Raw genomic sequence first — 17,980 nt, forward strand, 5'->3', positions numbered from 1 at the left:
CTTTGTGTTCCCCTGTAAATTCTTAGCCATTCTTCATTACACTTTACTTAAATTGAAATCGAATGCTCCGCAGAATTTGTCCGGAGGCACGGATGACAAGAAGATCAAGATCATGCCGGCCGCCGAGATTGGAGGCAGCAAGCGCAGCAACGAGCTGAAGATCGACATGAAGGACGATATGTACTCCTCGTCACAGGAGGATCTCAAGAAGCTGCAAAATGACACGATCCTCAAGAGGATTCCAGCGGGTGCTGAAGCCACCACTGTGCTGGTAAGTCCAAGTCTTTGTTTTAACTAATCTTTTCTAACTAATCATTCAATTACTTTAATACCAAAAGGTTGGTGCCGTAGAGTTCCTGGAGCAGCCCACTATTGCCTTCGTGCGTCTGTCGGAGGGTGTTCTGATGCCCACTTTGACCGAGGTTCCTGTCCCAGTGAGATTCATGTTTGTGCTCTTGGGACCTCGTAACTTCGATTTGGACTACCATGAAGTGGGTCGTTCCATCTCCACGCTGATGGCCAACGAGCACTTCCACTCCATTGCCTACAAAGCTGATGATCGCAAGGATCTGCTATCGGCTATCAATGAGTTCCTCGACGATTCCATTGTCCTGCCGCCCGGTAATTGGGATCGCCACGATCTCTTGCCCTTCGAAGAGTTGAAGGCCAAGAAGGATTGGATTCGCACGCGAAAGATCAAGGCGCTGCAGGTGAAGCGAGACAGTGAGATGATTAAGATTGGCAAGGATGAGGAGAAGGCATTGCTGGAGAAGCAAACCCTGGGAGCCATTGGATTTACGATTGGTGGAGGAGATGGTGGTGGTGATGACGACTCGGATGATGACAATGGACGAAAGAAGAAGAAACCAAGTCCGCTGGAGAAAACTGGACGTCTTTGGGGTGGTTTGAGGAACGATCTGAAGCGCAGAATGCCCATGTACAAGAGTGACATACTGGATGGCCTGAACACCGAAACCCTGGCTGCCACCATCTTTATGTACTTCGCTTGCCTCTCAACGGCTATCACATTTGGTGGTCTCGTTTCCGCAAAGACAAACAGCTGGATTGGTATCTCAGAGACGCTGATCTCGTGCTCCCTGGTGGGCATTGTCTTCCATTGTCTCTCCTGCCAACCACTCGTTATCATCGGAACCACCGGACCACTGCTGCTCTTCGACGAAGCCCTCATGGTGTTCTGTACGCAACATGAATTTGATTTCCTGTCCTTGAGGGTTTACATTGGCGTATGGTTGATTATAATAGCCCTGACTGTATCCGCCTTCGAGGGCAGTGTCTATGTGCGCCTACTAACCAGGTTCACTCAGGAGATATTCTCGGCCCTGATTACGCTGATCTATATTGTGGAAACATTCATGAAACTGATTTCGATCTACAAGGAAAATCCCCTGCTTTCTGACTACAATCTCCCGCCGCCCACGTTGGTCGCCCATGAACATGCCACCAATGGAAGCCTACTCAATGCGACAGCGGGAGTTACGGCGAATATTACGCAGATGGTAATGAACATCTCTACGACGGCCATGCCAATGGGTCCACCACCATTGCCCAAAAATCAGCCGAATACCGCTTTATTCTGCACCATCTTGACATTGGCAACCTTTGTGGTTGCCTACTACCTGAAGCTCTTCCGTAATTCCCACTTTCTGGGTCGCAATGCTCGTCGTGCCCTCGGCGATTTCGGTGTACCAATTTCCATTGCCATCTTCGTGCTGGTGGACTACCTGGTGCCGGCTGTGTACACGGAGAAACTGGTGGTTCCGGAGGGTCTGTCGCCCAGCGATCCCTCCAAGCGTGGATGGTACATCGGTTTCGATACCTCCTCCACGTGGATACCATTTGCTTGCGTGATACCTGCCCTGCTCGTCTACATCCTCATCTTTATGGAGTCGCAGATCTCCGAGCTAATTGTGGATAAACCTGATCGTGGCTTGAAGAAGGGTTCTGGCCTCCACTGGGATATTGTGCTGCTTTGCCTGCTCAACTGTGCCTGTGGCTTATTTGGAATGCCCTGGCATTGCGCCGCCACTGTGAGATCCGTGACTCATGTGTCCTCCGTCACCATTATGTCACGGTATGTTCAGATGGGCATCCATTATTAACAGACTTATTTAGACTCCATTCCATATTTCGTTGAACAGCACCCATGCTCCTGGTGAATCGCCCAGGATCGTTGATGTTAAGGAGCAGCGCCTGTCCGGATTCTTTGTATGCCTGATGATTGGTCTTTCGGTGCTGATGTCGCCGCTCCTTCGGCTGATTCCCATGGCCGTGCTCTTTGGAGTCTTCTTGTACATGGGGGTGGCCTCCATGAGCGGAGTGCAGTTGTTCGAACGGTAGGAGATTAGCATGCAAATTTGAATATTAATATACATAATTACCGTTTTTGTGCCACAGAATAAGACTGTATTTCATGCCGGTCAAGCACTATCCACCCACATCATATGTGAAGCGATTGCGTCCTTGGAAGCTGCATCTATTTACCTCCATCCAGGTGCTGTGCCTGGTACTCCTCTGGACTGTGAAGTCGTCCCAATTCTCGCTGGCCTTCCCCTTCTTCCTGATCATGATGGTGCCCATACGGCAAAATTTGACAAAACTCTATAATCCAGAGGAAATGCAAGCGGTAATATATTTCAAATCAAGGCTTAAGTACATTTTAATTAGTGGTTTTGCACTTTTTCAGCTGGATGGCAGCGAGATGAAGAAGAACGACGACGACGAGCCCGATTTCTATGAACAAACCAACTTACCAGCATAGGATTGGACTGTTGGGAGCATAATTAGTGTTAGATTGAAAGTATTAAAGCCAAGCCAAGTTTTACGCTGGCCCAAAAACAAAATCACAATAGCAACAGCAAAAGCAAGGAAAAACAAAACTAAAACAATACAAATACAAATACGATATATTTGTGCGGTGTGAAAGCGTTAACGAACTACCTGCAATTAGTATTTAGAGACAAGCCACACACAAATCTACACACACACCTGAATAACCCAGAGCATATATTGCATTGTACATATTTGTATGACATATTTGCGGGGTCTGCACTTTGTGATTGAAAGCGGTTGAAGCTGCAGAAGAAGGCGGAATCGTGTACCTAACTTGCAACTGAAATCAAGAGACAAATTAGATTATTAGCCAGAATGACTTGGTGGAGCGGAGAACAAAAATCATATTTTTGAGGCCAACAAAATCGGTTGCTGGTTTATCAAGCTTTAGGATCGTTACCTCTGACTTGTCAGAATTAGACAAATATCCTTCCCACGGAAAGGAGCGTCACACAATGATTGCATCACACGCAAAAGAAACCAACGAGAGGAACAAACTATGAACTCAGTTGGAGACTCGCATGTATTATTAGCAATAATTGCATTTGCATATACACATAACTATTATAAACTTGGCTTAGACCTATCAAATCGAAGCAATCCCAGCGTGGAAAACTTAGAGGAACCCGTAAACTATTTAACTTCAACTGGCGTAGTGATAATTAGTGTCAAACACACACAAAAACCTCCCCTTTAAGATCGACGAACAATTGTTTATAGCAAAATCGTTTTAACCACTTCAACCGGGGCTTTCTTTTAAAGTAAATGCTCTGCGTTTGAAGTGGCCGCTGTAAGTTTGCCTTCTTTGTACTTGTAGTCAGGTTATTGAAAAACAAAAAACAAAAAAAAACACAAGAAACCAACACAAACACATTGTACTTATACATGACTATGTTATATACACCCGCATATACTATATGGTTCGATTCAATGATTATTCGTTCGCAGCAGCGTTGAGCTGAGGCCAAACCTAAACTATTTTTATGTATCTTGTATGTATGAACTTGTACTTATTTCTAAGTAGTTGTTGTCTAGTATTGTTTATTCAAATTCAAATAAAATTAAAAATCCTAAAAAGCTGTTTTGTTTTATGCAAGAAAAAGGGGCAAATAAAAAATAAGGAAGCCTTAATTTATGAGATTCGCCTTCGAATTACTATTAATAGTAAACCCTGCCTGCCTTCCATTAATTTTTGAAGAGCTATTAACATCTAGTTCTAGGATAGGAGAATTCCAAATGATATCCAATTATAAGGAAAACTAAACCCTTTTATGCCACTCCAATCGAATTATCAACATCAAAGCGCTACGCGCAGCTTAGTGTAAATGGCGCTTGGCAATTAAGCATACAAATTAGGCGAGTCAAACTTTTAGCCAACAAGTTGAACAAATCTTAATTTTATTTCCGACATTCCGGCATTTTCACCTTTCGCGACCTAAGGGGTCCTGCCCTACCCTGTCCTGCCCCAACCCATTACGAAAGACCCCACGGCAGATGGACTCCCGCACATGGGGGAAATTGGCGCTCAAAGCTTGAAAAGGACTCAAATGACGGGAGAAAAGCGCTCAAAAGCTGTGGGCCACTGGAAAAGCTGTCCCAAAGAAATTCCGAAACTCGACTCAAAGCGCAGATTGGTGGGCCAATGCAATGATAACGACAAGTTGCTACTGGCAGTTGAAGACGAGCGTCCATGAGCCACGCACTCCTCGGATTACGACTACGCCATCTCCAGATGCTCGCCAACTCACGCGCCTTTGACGAATCGCCGTACTCCGTGTGAATCAGCATTAAGTTGGCGCGTTTTTATTGCTCCGACTTCGGGCAGAAAAGAAAAGAAGAAAAGTGTCTCATCACGGGGCAAGTGAAATGTACGCATCGCATCCACATCCGTATCCGCATCCGCATCCGTGTCCGCTCGTCCCGGTTTCCATCATAACGTGACAACAATTTTGATTTGGTTGTGGTGCGCGAGTGCTTGTGCCGTAACTAAATACGGGTTTATTGTGGTTTTGCTGCTTCTGTTGCTGCTGCCAGTTTGCCATTTTGCCATTTTGCCATGTCATTTGCCACTTTTTTGTTGCCACCCAATTCATTTGCCATAATAAATGCAAATTCGAAGAGCTTGTCACCCACAAAGCGCCGAGAAAAACATACAAATACCCATACACATGCACATTAACATTAGAGCGCCAGAGCAGACAAACACGCACACACACACACACTCACACACACACACACACACACAGGGGAAAAGGCAACGCGAGTCGTGTGTTTGTGGCAAAGAAAATTGCAACAGCCAGGCGCCTGAGGATATGCCACAGAAATGCACGACACATTACACATACGCCTTGTTGCACACAAATTATGTAATATCGCATTAGGAGACCCGCTCGACAATGCCAGCGAATTGGACTTCTGTTGGCATATTGATGGCCATGGTCGTTGAGCATCTTAAGCGATAATCGAATGCACTGGAGCAAGCCAATTTGGCGCACAAACTAAACACATCCCCATCCTTGGAGTTCAGTGGGCACATCAAATCGAGAGACAAGTTGCAATGTTGCAATCATTTCAATCTTCAATCGGGGGATCAATAACCTCTCCAAAACGAGCTGAAGCTTTCTTATTATATGGTTTTATGTGTATTTTAACAGACAATATATTTCTCTATTCTAGGATATGTTGTTTATTGAGCATTTTGAAAATCAGCAGAAAGGCGTTTTCGACATCAAGATAATATGTGATTTAGTACAGTTCTTGAACTTGAATTCAGCAGGTGACATATTTTAAGCGCACTTGCACTGATCTCATTTATTTTTTATAGATTTTCCTTAGGGATGATTGATTGGCTGTTAATGTAAAGGCAAATACAAAAGAAATTGACCTACGTCTGAACTACCGATTTATAAAGAAATGGCGCTTACGACATCCAAAACATGTTCAAACATTTGGTAATAATTGGATAAATATATTTAAAACGCAATCAATATTCTCTCTTGCTAAAAATGTTGATGCTTGTCAGATGAGCATCTGAATCAATTTTTTACCATTTATCAAAACTGAAAGCTGTCCAAACGCCTCTCTGCCAAATACAAGGACTTGTTCGTGAAATCCCATCAAAAATGTGATGTGCCATTAGTTTTTGCTCTGTGTACCTATGGGATTAACTTGAGATTCGGGGAGTGGCCCTGTTGTTGAACATTCGGGTATGGAGGTGCTGCATCCTGCCACTCCTACGACTGCAGTGACTGGCGAATGTCCGACTCGGCGGCCACCAGAGGAGCACGCACCTCGATGCCGCGCACGGGCGCCCTGTCCAGATGCGGATTGAGATACTTGTACACCTCGCTGCGATTCAGATCGATTTTGCGCTCCGGCTTCTGGTACTTCATGAAGTTGACCCTGCGAATGGCCAAGGAGCCGCCGTTAAATTGGAATTGCAAGAGTGCTGCAACTTAAAGGGGGTGAGCTGGGGGGGATTGGGGGTTGGATATGGAATGGAATGCAGTGCTCCCGGGACGAAAAAGCAGCGTACATATGCATGCAATGAACCGGAGAACATAAGAAAACGTCCAATGTGACAACTTACTTTTGCATGGTCAGGCCGAGACCCTGCAGCTCCCTGGTGGATCCGGAGCAGTCCGTTTTTCCCCCATTGGTTAAGTACAAGACAAGGGCGGGCAAATACACACAGCACAGCAAAAGCAAAAGAGAAGTTGTTAGCCTCATTAAAGAGTCGAGAAGTGGGGGAGCGGGAGAAGTTCGTAGAATCCGTGGGATTGGGATGGATTCGGATGGGGACTCAGGATTGCAATGTGGATGGGGATGAAAAACTTACCTGAAGCGCTGGCGTGTTATATGCTCGCCATTGAACAAACGATTCCAAAATGCAATCTACAATGAAAATCAAAAGGCAGAGAGCAAGGAGAAAAGATATCCAGAGCAAGAGCAAAGGCGGCATGCATAAAGAACTCAACCGGAACGCAGAAGGAAAGTCAAATCAACTGCAGGCCTTGTGACAAGACACACAGGCGGATGGACAGATGGGGATGCGAATGCGAATGCGAATGGGGATGCGGATGCGAATCAGGATGAAAGTCGGGTTGAAGGTGCCAACGGGCACAATGGGTCTCATAATGCTAACGATAATGCCAACGATAATTATAATGAGCAGTGCTAGGTGCTACGCATGTACCACATATCGTATATGGTTACCAGTACATGGCAGCCGATCCAAATGAAACACTACCTGGAATCGTAGCCCAGCAACGGACTCTCGTATGGACAGCTGCTAATGCGCAAATTTATGGTGCATGGGACGATGTAAAGAGTTGGAGCCATGGAGTTCCATGTTCCATGCCATGGAAAAGTGAAGAAGTGAAGAAAATGAATGCCTCGGTTGAGCTGGCGTTATGGGTGAAGTGAGGTGGATGCGGGGCCACTGTGGAAAACCATCACCAAAACTGTATCCATCATGTGTAGACACTGACAGTTTCACAGGGTATTTAAAAGCTTTAGAGCTACATTTTTTTCAAGCACCTCAGCAGATAATTACATGTGGAATTCCCTTAAAAGTTCCTTGTTAAATATGTTCAGACATACGAATTTTACTACTAGCAGTATTTAAGTGTAGTATGTTTCTTCCGGCCAATTTAAAATCAAATTTTTGCCTTCAGTTTCGAAGTTTGTTACTTGACAGCCAGAAAGTCTGGGAAAAATATTAAACTAAAAACAACAGTCTTATTACAATTACCAACAAGTTATCTGCCTTGACCACAGAAAACGTCAAGAATTCTATGCCTTAAATTTGCAGACTGAATATATCAGAAGCGAAAAACTGAAAGAAAAGATGGACACTTTTTTGGTGTAGTTTTTCTCGGTGCGAGTGTCTGCTCTGCGGACAGAGCGATGATATGAGATGAGATGTGAGACGAGGACAGAGGCGCAGCCTGACCACGGCAAACATGGTCAAACATGGCCAACTAGCCGCAATAAGTAGGGTGGTATATGCATAGGGGGTGGTGTGGAGATGGGAGGATTGGGATGGGGCTACCCACCCGAGAGTGCTGCCCGTGATGAGCTCCGCCTGGGCGCTCAGGGTCTCGGCAATGAACTCATCGTTGTAGGCATCCTTGGGACGGTACCAGCGCCGTCCGCCGGGAAGGACCAACGGACGCTCCGAGGATGGGACCAGTGGCCCAAAGGCCCGCTTCGACCGCCGGGGATTGTTTTTGCGCACCAAATGCTCCTCGAGCTCCTCAATGACATCGTGTCTCTAGCCAAGCCAAACAGACGGGCGGAAAAGTGCACACACCCACGGTGTTTTCAGAAGGAACAAAAAAAAATGAATATGAGGACCATGGTAGAGATGGGTAGCAAAAAGACGAAAGGAGACGAAACATTGTTGAAGGGCTTTCCACTTGGTGCCTACTAATTGTCTTTTGGTTTCTGCATTTTTCCCCTGCCGCTGCAAAGGGCTTTATTTTTCAAACTAGAGATAACCATCTTGGGCACAACGCTACAAATAACTTGCTGTTGGCTGTTGGCAATTTATCAAAATTTAAACTCGATTAAAGCTAACTAACTACGTTTGGAAGCGCACATTATGCTGCAAGTAGAAAAAGACAAAAACCAAATGGCATTTTAGTTAATTTGATTTGTGGACACGGACACGGGCATGGGGGATCCAGCTCCACAGAAGCCAGCTCTCGGTGGAGCAGGTCCAGCTGCCCGCAGCTGGATAATATAGCTCAAAGCATTCCGGGATAAAAACTGACTTCGGAACTCAACCGAATAGTTTGATGCCTTGCAGAATGTCCTTCATGTTTTTATCAGGCTGAGAGGACTGCTTTATACAAACTTAAGCTGCTATCGCAATAGAAATAAATCAGAAAGTCGAGTATATTCTGGACTGGTTGGACCTCAAAGACAGCTAACTAATGAAGGAAAACACTCTGAGCTGGCACACTCTCTAAATCTTAAATGTTCTTGTTTGGAGATCATAAACTGTGTGGATGTCTTCGCTTTAGTGTCCTCTTGAAATAAATAAATGAAGCAGTTTAATGAAAAGTTTCATGAATTATTCGATATCCAAAATTAGGTTACTTCCGGCAGAGGCATATCCTGTTGTTCGTGAGCTTCTCAACTTGCCCAATCTAAATTCCATCAACAAGTAATAATATTTCCAAATTAACATCTCATTAGCTCGCGCTTTTCAGCCCTTCCTAACTTTGCCAATATAAATTCCATCAGCATGTATTAATATATAATCAAGGTATAGCAAATCCTCTAGCAAATCATCTCCGAGGCGAATAATCCACTATAGGGCAGCTGGCGGAATACTTATTTCTGCCACATCACTGAGACAATGGAACATTTCCCATAAAGCAGGCGGCCTAATCCTTGCTCTAAATAGTTTAGCACCGGACCAAGTTGCAGGTAGGCAAAGCGGACGGACCCGGACGGACCCGGATCCAAGGACATTAAAACCAGCTAGACCCAACTCATGACAGCCTAATTACATTAACTGCCTTGCCAGGGATTTTATTTCGCCGTGGCCATGGCTGCCAAGGCCAGTTGTGTGTCTCGTGCTTACCTTCTGCTTCTTGAAGCTCTGCTCCTCGGACAGCAGTTCCTGCTCCTGCTCCTGATCCAGATCATTTTTCTTGTCCTTGGCCAGGCGATTGTCGTCAGTGGAGCGCGATATTTCCGCCACTTTCCGGTCATTGGCATCGCATCTATCCTCATTACTCTCACATGGCCCCTCCGGTGGGTTGTCACTTCCAGATATGGATATGTCCTGGCCTGCAGGACATTCGGCAAGTGGGTAGAACGGGGGAGGGGGTTGATTTGGTGCAAAGGATATACGCAAAAGTGCGGCATTAGAAAAATTTAATTACTGTCGACCTGGGCATAGTTTTTTGCACCTGCATCCTCTGCTTCGCCTGCGGCGTTGATGGTGGTCACCCCTTCCTCAACCTGCTCCTCGCTGCCCGGGTTTTCATCGATTTGCGGCAACTGCTGCTCCTGCTTCTCCTGCTGCTGCAGCTTAAAGGTGGGCAGCAATTCGGCCAGCTGTTTGGTCACCGCATCTAGGGTGGACTGAATGGTGGAGGGCAGTGACGAGAGGGCGGCCAGTTGTCGCTGCACATCTGCCAACTGGCGCTCCAGGGCCAATTCCTCCTCGCTTTTAACTGGCAGCGGAGTAATTGGTTCCGCCGGTGGGGTTGCTCCTGCTGGACCCTCGGCAGCTGTGGTGCCGTCGGGTGAGCCTGGTTCTGTTTGGATAACCACTTCCGGTTCGCAAACCTCCTTGGGTGCATCACCCTTCTCTGGCTGCTCGTCCGGCAACTCGCTCTCGGGAAGTTGCTCCAAATTCGGCACCTCGCTGTCCGTGGGCAGTGGTTCGTCATCCTTTTCGGGCTCCGGTTCGGGCTCCACCACCTCCACCACCACTGGATCCTCCTCCTTCTTCTGCTCCTCCTTGGGTGGCGTGGCTTCCTTTGGCGCCGGCTTAGCTTCCGGCTGTCACACGTAAACACAAATTAACTTTTGATCCGGACAGCAAATTATGCAGTCAGAGAAAAGACCTGCCAAATAGCCACGATTTTAAGCTAAGGAACTTTTTCAAAACTTTTAAGTGCAAGCTTTGCAGCGGAGCTCTTGATTGGTGGCCCCAATTTTGGCCCAATATTAATCTTGACTCGGCAGTTTTTCTCCAAGTACATTCGACCACTCACCATTGGCGACTTTTCCCGAGGCGCCGACTTAACAATCGTCACCTTGTAGGCATTGGCAGCTCGGCGTTCCGCCTCCAGGGATTGCTTGCTCTTGGGAACGGGGCGATTGGGGCGCTGCAGGAAGGTGGACCACTGGCGGTTCTCCTTGTCCTTCTCCAGCTTGGTCTTGGTCACCTCCTCGTTGAGGGAGCGCAGGACATCGCTGGACATGCAGACGCCCGGCTTGGGGAAGATCCTATAGAAATTGACGCTATCATATGAAAGTGGTTAAAAGAACTCGTCCCTAACGCATGCCCATAAATAGGGAAGTCTTCTCAAGGGTGCTGGCGGGCGAAATGGGCTTAAATTGATTGGTACGCACCCGAGGACATTGTGCTCCTTGAGCACCTCAGACTCGCCGGACAGCACGGCAGCAATTTCCTCCTCCACCAGCTTAATTTCCTGCCTTTCGGACAGCGCCGAGCACGGACGATCGGGCAAATCCGGCAAGTAGAGACTCTCGATGGGAAGGGCTCCATCTTCTGCCTGGGCTGGTGCATCATGCACATCCACATCCCCGCGATTCTCTTCCGAATGCACTTCCGACACGGCTGGGCGACATTCCGCCAGGACATCCACATCCACGTCCACTTCCACAGCAGGAGCCGCAGTAGTCGCAGCAGCGAATTCCTGGGGTGGCGGGACGAGTGGCTCCGGTTCCGGAGTTCGGGCATTTGTGGTTTCCGTCAACTGGGACAGCGATGGAGTCGGCGATGGTGAAATGGTTGGCATTGGTGACTTGGTCAACGAACCCTCGCTCGTGGGAAACTTCCTTAGGCACTCGTAAGCGTCCTCCTCGTGCTCCCTGCAAGTGAATCCGTGGCCAAAAAGTGACCAGAATTTATGAACATAGGAATTAATTCCGCCACGTGCAATACCTGCGATGGAGCACTAGTTTCAGCGACACTCTAAGATTAATTATTCAGAACTCGGAAAAGTTGGAATACAAAATTATTTCAAACAAAATAACTTGCTTCTAAAATGGAGGGTACATCTACGGACGATGTGTTTTCGATCATAGTTTCTTGTGTACCTTCACTATAGAGATTTTGCTCTTGTAAATGTATTTCATTCATTAAATATTTCCAAGAAATTTTGTCTTACTCAGGAATCTTTTGTCTTGAACCATGAAAATTTGTCATTATTTTTTCCATTCCACTCCCGCGGACGTACAAGTGCGAGTATATTACCTTCAGCAAGGGTATAAGGAAACGTTCTTGGGATGTTGGACCGCTCAGCTGTGATAAATGGTCCTCGGTGGAGGGGACACAAAGAGCCGTAGCGAAGGAACCGGACAAGGGCGAGGACGAGGACGACCACGAGCAGGAAAAGAATGGAATGGAATGGTGTGGAGGGGAAGGGAAGGGAAGGGCAGCTCACCGGTAGACGCCAAAGTAGAAGACGCTGCCGCTGCTCATGATGAGGCGGTGGGCCGCGTCGTGGGTGAGGGGCGTGGCAGCCGTGTCATTGATGCGCACGATGATGTCCTCGACCCGGAGTCCAGCCTCGTCAGCAATGCTGCCCTCGGTCACCTATCGTTGGAGCATGTGGACATGTTTAGATCTAAATGCCTGTGCCTAGATACCGCTCGATTCAGATGCGGATGTGCTGATAGAATGGGTACGAGGCCAAGACAGCCGAGATACAATGGGATATGGGATGCAATGCGATAATGGCAGAATTTCTATTAGCCGCCAACGGCGACGTCGCGTGCTAAGTGAATAAAAATAAAACGCGCGCCAAATGTCAACAAAACAAAGACCAGCAGGCCCAGAGCTCCGAGCACACAATCATACAATCACGCACATCCAAGAGATCCGAAGACAATGCCCAAGTGGAGGGGGGTTACGGGGTTGGGGGGCTGGGGGCTCAGAACGAGGGGTGCTCGAGAAGAAGTGGCAGCTCATTAACGACACTTCAGTTAGGCGAGTCAAGTGGAATTAGCCATGTCTAACCACTCAAAATATTGCATTGTTTCGCCGGTTGGCAATGGATGTGCTAAATGATGCCTCCACAGATACACAGAGTTCCAATTTACAGACTAATTAAGATGGGATTAGTTTGCAGGAATATCCAATTCCAATCTGCAGCAGTTGTAGCATTTTCAAACGGCTTAAAAAACAAATGTGCGTTTACTGAAACTTTTTAGGCCAACATAAGTTCACAAAAGTTACAAAATGTCATTTTTAAAATGAAATACCCAGTGGACTAATCATTTGAATTTTATAATACAATTTATAGTTTAGGAAACTACCACATTTATATTCCGGAAATGTTTCAAAATGACCGTGTAAGAGAATATCATTTTAAAATTTGCATTTGCCAGCATTTATTTTCGCCTCTATAAATCAAAGTGAAAAAGTTGTTAAAGCAATAACAACTAAATACAATATAAGCTTTATGGCTTTTGTGGGTAATAAAGTACAGACAAATTGGCGCAAATTGAGCACATAAATTGTAGGTATTCATTTAAAATGCCTTTGACACTTTGTACGAAATGAGTTTCATCAAACTAATAGTTATGAGTGAATTATGTTTCGCCTTCAAAATGCGCAATATCTTAGAAAATGCGCGGTCCACCGCATTTCATTGTGTAATTCAGGCAGTTTTGTAACACTTCGTGGGCAAATAAACGCCATTGTTTTCGTTTCCGTTATGGAAAAGCGGGCTTCATAACCAGAAAGTCACGACACCAACTGCCAGGAGGACTTAGTAATGCAAATACTGCAAAAAAGTGGTTGGCAAAAGCAGGAGGAGGAGGAGGAGGAGGAGGATTTCACCCAACCAAGTCGAGGGTCTTTGCTTTCTCACCCAGGGGCCACTTGCATTTCACTTATGGTGGAGTCAATTTCCAGCGGTGAAATCGCAGGCAAAAAGCACTCGCCATCGTCGGAGGTTGCGAATATTTATAGAACACAGAGGCTTAGGGCTTAGCTGGGCTATACATCTATGTACCAGACTGTATGTGGCAAGCAGCGTGGTGAGGAGTGGTAGAGTAAACAGTGGTTTCTCAAAAGATTACCAAGGATTGTTTAGTGTTTGCAGAGCCAATATGTGGAGGTGTGTTGACCCATGCCTTAAAGTCAAAGGATGTGCTTTTTAAGTCGCTTACATGTGGGCAGGATTATTTAAAAGAGGAAAAAGAATCAGAAAATCAATCATAAATCAAAAAGAAATAAGTTAAGCAAGTTGATATTTTTGCGGATTTTTTGCCATCTGTGAATTTGTGAAGTTAATAATTCATTTACAATAAACTTCCTAATTTTGCGCATTTTTATATCATTTATATATAGCCCGAAGCACCATGCAAATAATGCAGCATATTATAAATTGATCGCAATTTAAAATAACTCGTGGCATAATTTATGTATGTAAAGCAAAAAACCAAAAAGTCAAAAGCAATTTATGGCCTCTTCCTTGACTCTGCGGCTTAAATTGATTTATTCATATCGAAGGGTTGGGACTTTTAAGCGCCCCTCGCATTTCGGTCATTTGTTTTATGCATTTAGCAGTTTGCCAATTAAAAATCGCATTTGTGTTGGATTTACGCCGATGTTGTTGTATTGCATTTCTGTTATTGTTGTTGGTGGCGATTGTCAACACAATGTTACAAAATGCGAGTGGCCAAATGCAATTTATGCACAAACAAAGGCCCAACTGCCAGCGAAACACAATTAAAATTTGAATAAGTTTATTGCCGCTGCCATTATGCGGCTCATTAGCGGCAAATGCATGGCCCTGTCGATTAGATAAACAAAAGCGAGAGGAATTACTTTAATTAACTAATTTGCCAATGCAGCAAATCCGAATGGACACACACGCATCGCGTTACGTAATTGCAATCGAACAAAATCAAAAAAGTATCTGATTCGAGCGCATCGAGTTAATCCAGTAGGTACATGCTGAGCATCAGTTCCACAGGTATGTGGCCAGCAGCCAGGTGAAAGAGTTGGGGCGTTGACGAGGGGAACCCATATAGATTTCGTTCTTTTCCCGAATCGGGCCTAACCTTAACCACCGTCAGCGGATAGTCGTAGTCCGCCCCGCCCACCAGACGAAAGCCCCAGGGCACATTATCAAATCGGCACATCTTAATGTCGAGCACCATGGTTCCTTGATTTATTCCGACTTTTTTTCGTTCGTTGCGATTTTTCCGATTTCTCCGATTTCTCTCGCGAATTTTCTTCAATTTCTTTTATTTTTCCTTTGCCTTTCCGGCGCTTTGCGGTCGCTTTGCGGCAAGAAGCGTGTGTTTCGAGTGCAGCACTGGCAACCAACTGTTGGCATCGCCGTGCGTGCAGCTCGACAATCGAGTGGCCATGGCGATGGCGATGGCGGTGGTGGTGATCGGAGCGATTTCGCACACTGCCGCCGGAGGAGCTTCATCGAAGCATACTTTCCTCCTGGCCACGACATGCTAATGAGGCTGCCACTCTGTCAGCCATCGGCCCGCGTTCCCGTGCCCCATTCGGTGTCCCCCTGTCCTCCCTACGGATTTCTGGTCGTAATCATAATCGCAATCGACAGCAGTCAGAGCCTCTTAGCGGCAATGTAACAGATTGGGCGAACGGGTTATGCCTTTGCAGTGGGCGGAATTTTGGCGGTGACTACACTGAGAACTATGCTCGAAGAAGCGGAATGCAACTCCCTTGGAGCTTCGCAATATTTCAAACAGAATTATCGAATTTCGAACAGCATACATTATAAGTGTTACTATATTACAAAAAAGAAGTTAGGAGCTAAATAAGATTTAAGGACAGTGGATTGCACAAGTTGGCAGTACAACTTCTTGGCCTATTTCCTGGAAATCCAGTACTCCAAGTACCAAAACAGCAGTGCACCGCTTTGCCATCGAAATTGGGAGAAGAGCTAGAAATAGAGCTTGCAATTATAGGGGAAGCCTCACCCAAAACATGGGTGGTCAAAGGACATCCAGTTGGCATGCCCGTGGGGTTTGCTGCTGCCACTGCAATGCCAGACTGCAAAAGAGGCCATTGAACTGCATCAGCTAGCATTCGATTTAGTGGTATAAATACCACTTGCAGCCCAGAGCATCCGCTGCAGATCGAAGATGTTTAGCCAGCACAACGGTGCAGTTGCTCAGGGCCGCCGGCTCCAGTCGCTGCTAATCGCAGCCATACTCACCGCCTCAATGGCAATGGCCACGCCAGGTGGTGGCACTGCTCACCAGTTGCTGCCCCCCGGGAACCACAAGCTCTGCGGCCCCGCACTGTCCGATGCCATGGATGTGGTGTGTTCCAATGGCTTTAATACGCTGCCAAGGAAACGTGGAAGCCTGCTGGCCAGCAACAACGACGTGCAAGGGGACGATGATGATGATGGCATGTGGCAAACACTGGACGGGGCGGGCTACTCCTTCAGTCCGCTGCTGACCAATCTGTACGGATCCGAGGTCCTGATCAAGACACGTCGCCACAGGAGACACCTGACCGGCGGCGTCTACGACGAGTGCTGCGTCAAGTCCTGCAGCTACGAGGAGTTAGCCACTTACTGTCTACCGAAATAGGACGCTTGGCCCACCCACCCACTCATTACCCACATGCATACACATACGTACCCTTGAACATGGCATTCCCACATACACATGTACACCCGTGCCCCAATAGCATTCGTAATCCAATTCGTAATCGCTTATTTATGCAGCACCAACTTTGACTAATGAATAAAAGTAGACAGTGCAAAAAGAAGAATTTGTGTGAGCGGCAAGGACAAGACAGTCAAAGGAAAAGTTCCAAGGAGGCGTAAATCGTTGTCAGGATGCTGCTGGCTCCAATCAGCTGGCTCTGGTGCTTGATGGCCTACTCCGGCCTGCCGGGCGCCCAGGCGCGGATTGGTAAGTATAGGTTAAGAATGGAGGTGGAAAAACGGGAGGAGTCGAGGGAACTTGGAGACCAAGGACTCATTTGGTATTCATAAATGCAGGGCTTAGCACGGCCTGGCTGTTTATACATAAATTGTTTAATTGGCTGACAGCAAAACGCCCACAAAGCCCTTCCGTTCCCCTTCCTGCCCCCCAGCAAACCACCCACAATTTTCCAATAGCCATTTGCATAAGTCAGCTTTGACATTGAATGAGTTTAGCCAGGCGTTAGAGAGAAGAGCCAACTCCGAAATGCACTCATCGCATCCTAACACAATTTGACAACCTGACTTTTGAGGATAACATGTGTGTGGGATCCAGACCCTAACCCGGCCCCGACCCAGACCCAGACCCAGTTTAAGTTCCTTAGGAGCGGAGCAGTATATAAGCCAGTTACTTTGGGCCAACCAACATCAGTTAGCTTCCGACCCGGCTCGACCCAACTTAATCCATTCGATCGTTAAGCAGCCCAAGCACTAAACCCATAACCATGTGCAAGACCTTGTCCCTCATCTCGATGGTGGCTGTGATTTTGCTGGCCAGCTCCACGGTGAAGTTGGCCCAAGGAACCCTCTGCAGTGAAAAGCTCAACGAGGTGCTGAGTATGGTGTGCGAGCAGTATAACTCCGTGATTCCACACAAGCGCGCCATGCGTAAGTTCTTACCAGATTGGAGATCCTCCTGCTGGCCTTGCTAGGTCGACATCCACATTGTATCCATGATATTTCGCAGCCGGTGCCGACAGCGATCTGGACGCTCTCAATCCGCTGCAGTTCGTGCAGGAGTTTGAGGAGGAGGACAACTCGATCTCGGAGCCGCTGCGAAATGCCCTCTTTCCCGGCAATTATCTTGGGGGTGTCCTCAATTCCCTGGCAGAAATCCGAAGACGCACTCGCCAAAGGCAAGGAATCGTGGAGAGGTGCTGCAAGAAGTCCTGTGATAGGACGACCCTGCTGGAATACTGCTCCGTAGTCAGAAATTAGGCCTCCTGATGTGAAGATCTTTTCCCTAGCGCACCTGCTCGACGCGATCATCTCTGGATCTGGTTCCAAACCAACCATGTGCATTTATACCACAATCGATGTTTTTATAGCTTGTTGCATGTTACTCTTTATGAATGAAACGAAGGAAATATATATTCTGCTTTAAGCTTTGCATACAATAGCAAATTCTGCTGAAACTGCACATTATTCTTCATTTGGGACGTTGAATTTATTACTATCATTATATTTACAGAACACAACAAGTATCATTTAAAACTACTTGGATATTTTTACACCCGTTCCAATGTTCCAAGGCTGAAGTTCCAAACTCCATAACTCAACTTATCCTGATCGGATTTTGAAGTGGCATACCTCTAAATGGTTCTGGCGCAATTCTCTAAAAATATGCATTTAAATAAAATTTTTTTTTTTTTTTAATTTTTTTTTAATTTTTTCGGTGTATGATGTAGAAATTCACAAAAATCAAA

At 46.4% G+C, this 17,980-nt stretch overlaps 4 protein-coding genes across 18 annotated transcripts in view; 3 read left to right on the forward strand and 1 right to left on the reverse strand.

Moving 5' to 3' along the window:
• The window catches only part of LOC6546106 (anion exchange protein 3), a 22,346-nt gene extending 18,804 nt beyond the window's left edge, over positions 1–3,542 (forward strand). For 7 of the 12 annotated variants that reach the window (XM_026976725.1, XM_015158406.2, XM_015158403.2 and 4 more), the window contains 5 exons: positions 74–271; positions 339–2,092; positions 2,160–2,354; positions 2,416–2,644; positions 2,705–3,542. In XM_026976725.1, coding sequence (XP_026832526.1) covers positions 74–271; positions 339–2,092; positions 2,160–2,354; positions 2,416–2,644; positions 2,705–2,779 — 2,451 coding nt within the window. In that variant the 3' untranslated portion in view covers positions 2,780–3,542. The remainder of the gene's footprint in view (positions 1–73; positions 272–338; positions 2,093–2,159; positions 2,355–2,415; positions 2,645–2,704) is intronic. The other 5 variants (XM_026976726.1, XM_026976724.1, XM_026976723.1 and 2 more) reach the window with 1 other exon arrangement.
• Positions 3,543–5,418: 1,876 nt separating this feature from the next.
• Positions 5,419–14,907, reverse strand: LOC6546107 (titin). Of its 4 annotated transcripts, XM_026977361.1 has the most exons (9): positions 14,638–14,907; positions 12,009–12,160; positions 10,951–11,433; positions 10,590–10,824; positions 9,777–10,374; positions 9,446–9,654; positions 6,689–6,744; positions 6,440–6,472; positions 5,726–6,252 (listed from the first exon to the last, which is right to left on the reverse strand). In XM_026977361.1, the coding sequence occupies exons 1-9, from the start codon at positions 14,734–14,736 to the stop codon at positions 6,084–6,086; spliced, it is 2,034 nt and encodes a 677-aa protein (XP_026833162.1). In that variant the 5' UTR covers positions 14,737–14,907; the 3' UTR covers positions 5,726–6,083. The 4 variants fall into 4 exon arrangements, with proteins under 4 accessions (XP_015013221.1, XP_026833162.1, XP_001972227.2 ...); XM_015157735.1 differs by lacking the exons at positions 6,440–6,472; positions 6,689–6,744 and adding an exon at positions 7,908–8,125 and having other exon boundaries at positions 5,419–6,252; XM_001972191.3 differs by lacking the exons at positions 6,440–6,472; positions 6,689–6,744 and adding an exon at positions 7,908–8,125 and having other exon boundaries at positions 10,590–10,839.
• A 787-nt stretch (positions 14,908–15,694) lies between these two features.
• On the forward strand, positions 15,695–16,244 carry LOC6546016 (probable insulin-like peptide 1). Its single transcript, XM_001972192.3, has one exon. It carries the CDS (start codon positions 15,700–15,702, stop codon positions 16,153–16,155), a length of 456 nt encoding a protein of 151 aa, XP_001972228.1. The 5' UTR covers positions 15,695–15,699; the 3' UTR covers positions 16,156–16,244.
• A 683-nt stretch (positions 16,245–16,927) lies between these two features.
• Positions 16,928–17,675, forward strand: LOC6546017 (probable insulin-like peptide 2). Its single transcript, XM_001972193.3, has 2 exons — positions 16,928–17,162; positions 17,242–17,675. Exons 1-2 carry the CDS (start codon positions 17,000–17,002, stop codon positions 17,490–17,492), a joined length of 414 nt encoding a protein of 137 aa, XP_001972229.1. The 5' UTR covers positions 16,928–16,999; the 3' UTR covers positions 17,493–17,675.
• The last annotated feature ends 305 nt before the right edge of the window (positions 17,676–17,980 follow it).

This window comes from Drosophila erecta, unplaced genomic scaffold (genome assembly GCF_003286155.1).
Source record: "Drosophila erecta strain 14021-0224.00,06,07 unplaced genomic scaffold, DereRS2 tig00000021-arrow-pilon, whole genome shotgun sequence".
Taxonomy (NCBI): Eukaryota; Metazoa; Arthropoda; class Insecta; order Diptera; family Drosophilidae; genus Drosophila; species Drosophila erecta.

Bases quoted from the DNA above. Each gene is read 5' to 3' on its own strand.
- LOC6546017 (XM_001972193.3), top strand. From the start codon at position 17,000: ATGTGCAAGACCTTGTCCCTCATCTCGATGGTGGCTGTGATTTTGCTG. The intron at 17,163-17,241 runs GTAAGTTCTTAC...GATATTTCGCAG, and splicing joins TCCACACAAGCGCGCCATGC to CCGGTGCCGACAGCGATCTG.
- LOC6546107 (XM_001972191.3), bottom strand. From the start codon at position 14,736: ATGGTGCTCGACATTAAGATGTGCCGATTTGATAATGTGCCCTGGGGC. The intron at 11,434-12,008 runs GTGAGCTGCCCT...ATTCACTTGCAG, and splicing joins TTCTACTTTGGCGTCTACCG to GGAGCACGAGGAGGACGCTT. The intron at 9,655-9,776 runs GTGCAAAAAACT...AATGTCCTGCAG, and splicing joins AGGCGAAGCAGAGGATGCAG to GCCAGGACATATCCATATCT.
- LOC6546016 (XM_001972192.3), top strand. From the start codon at position 15,700: ATGTTTAGCCAGCACAACGGTGCAGTTGCTCAGGGCCGCCGGCTCCAG.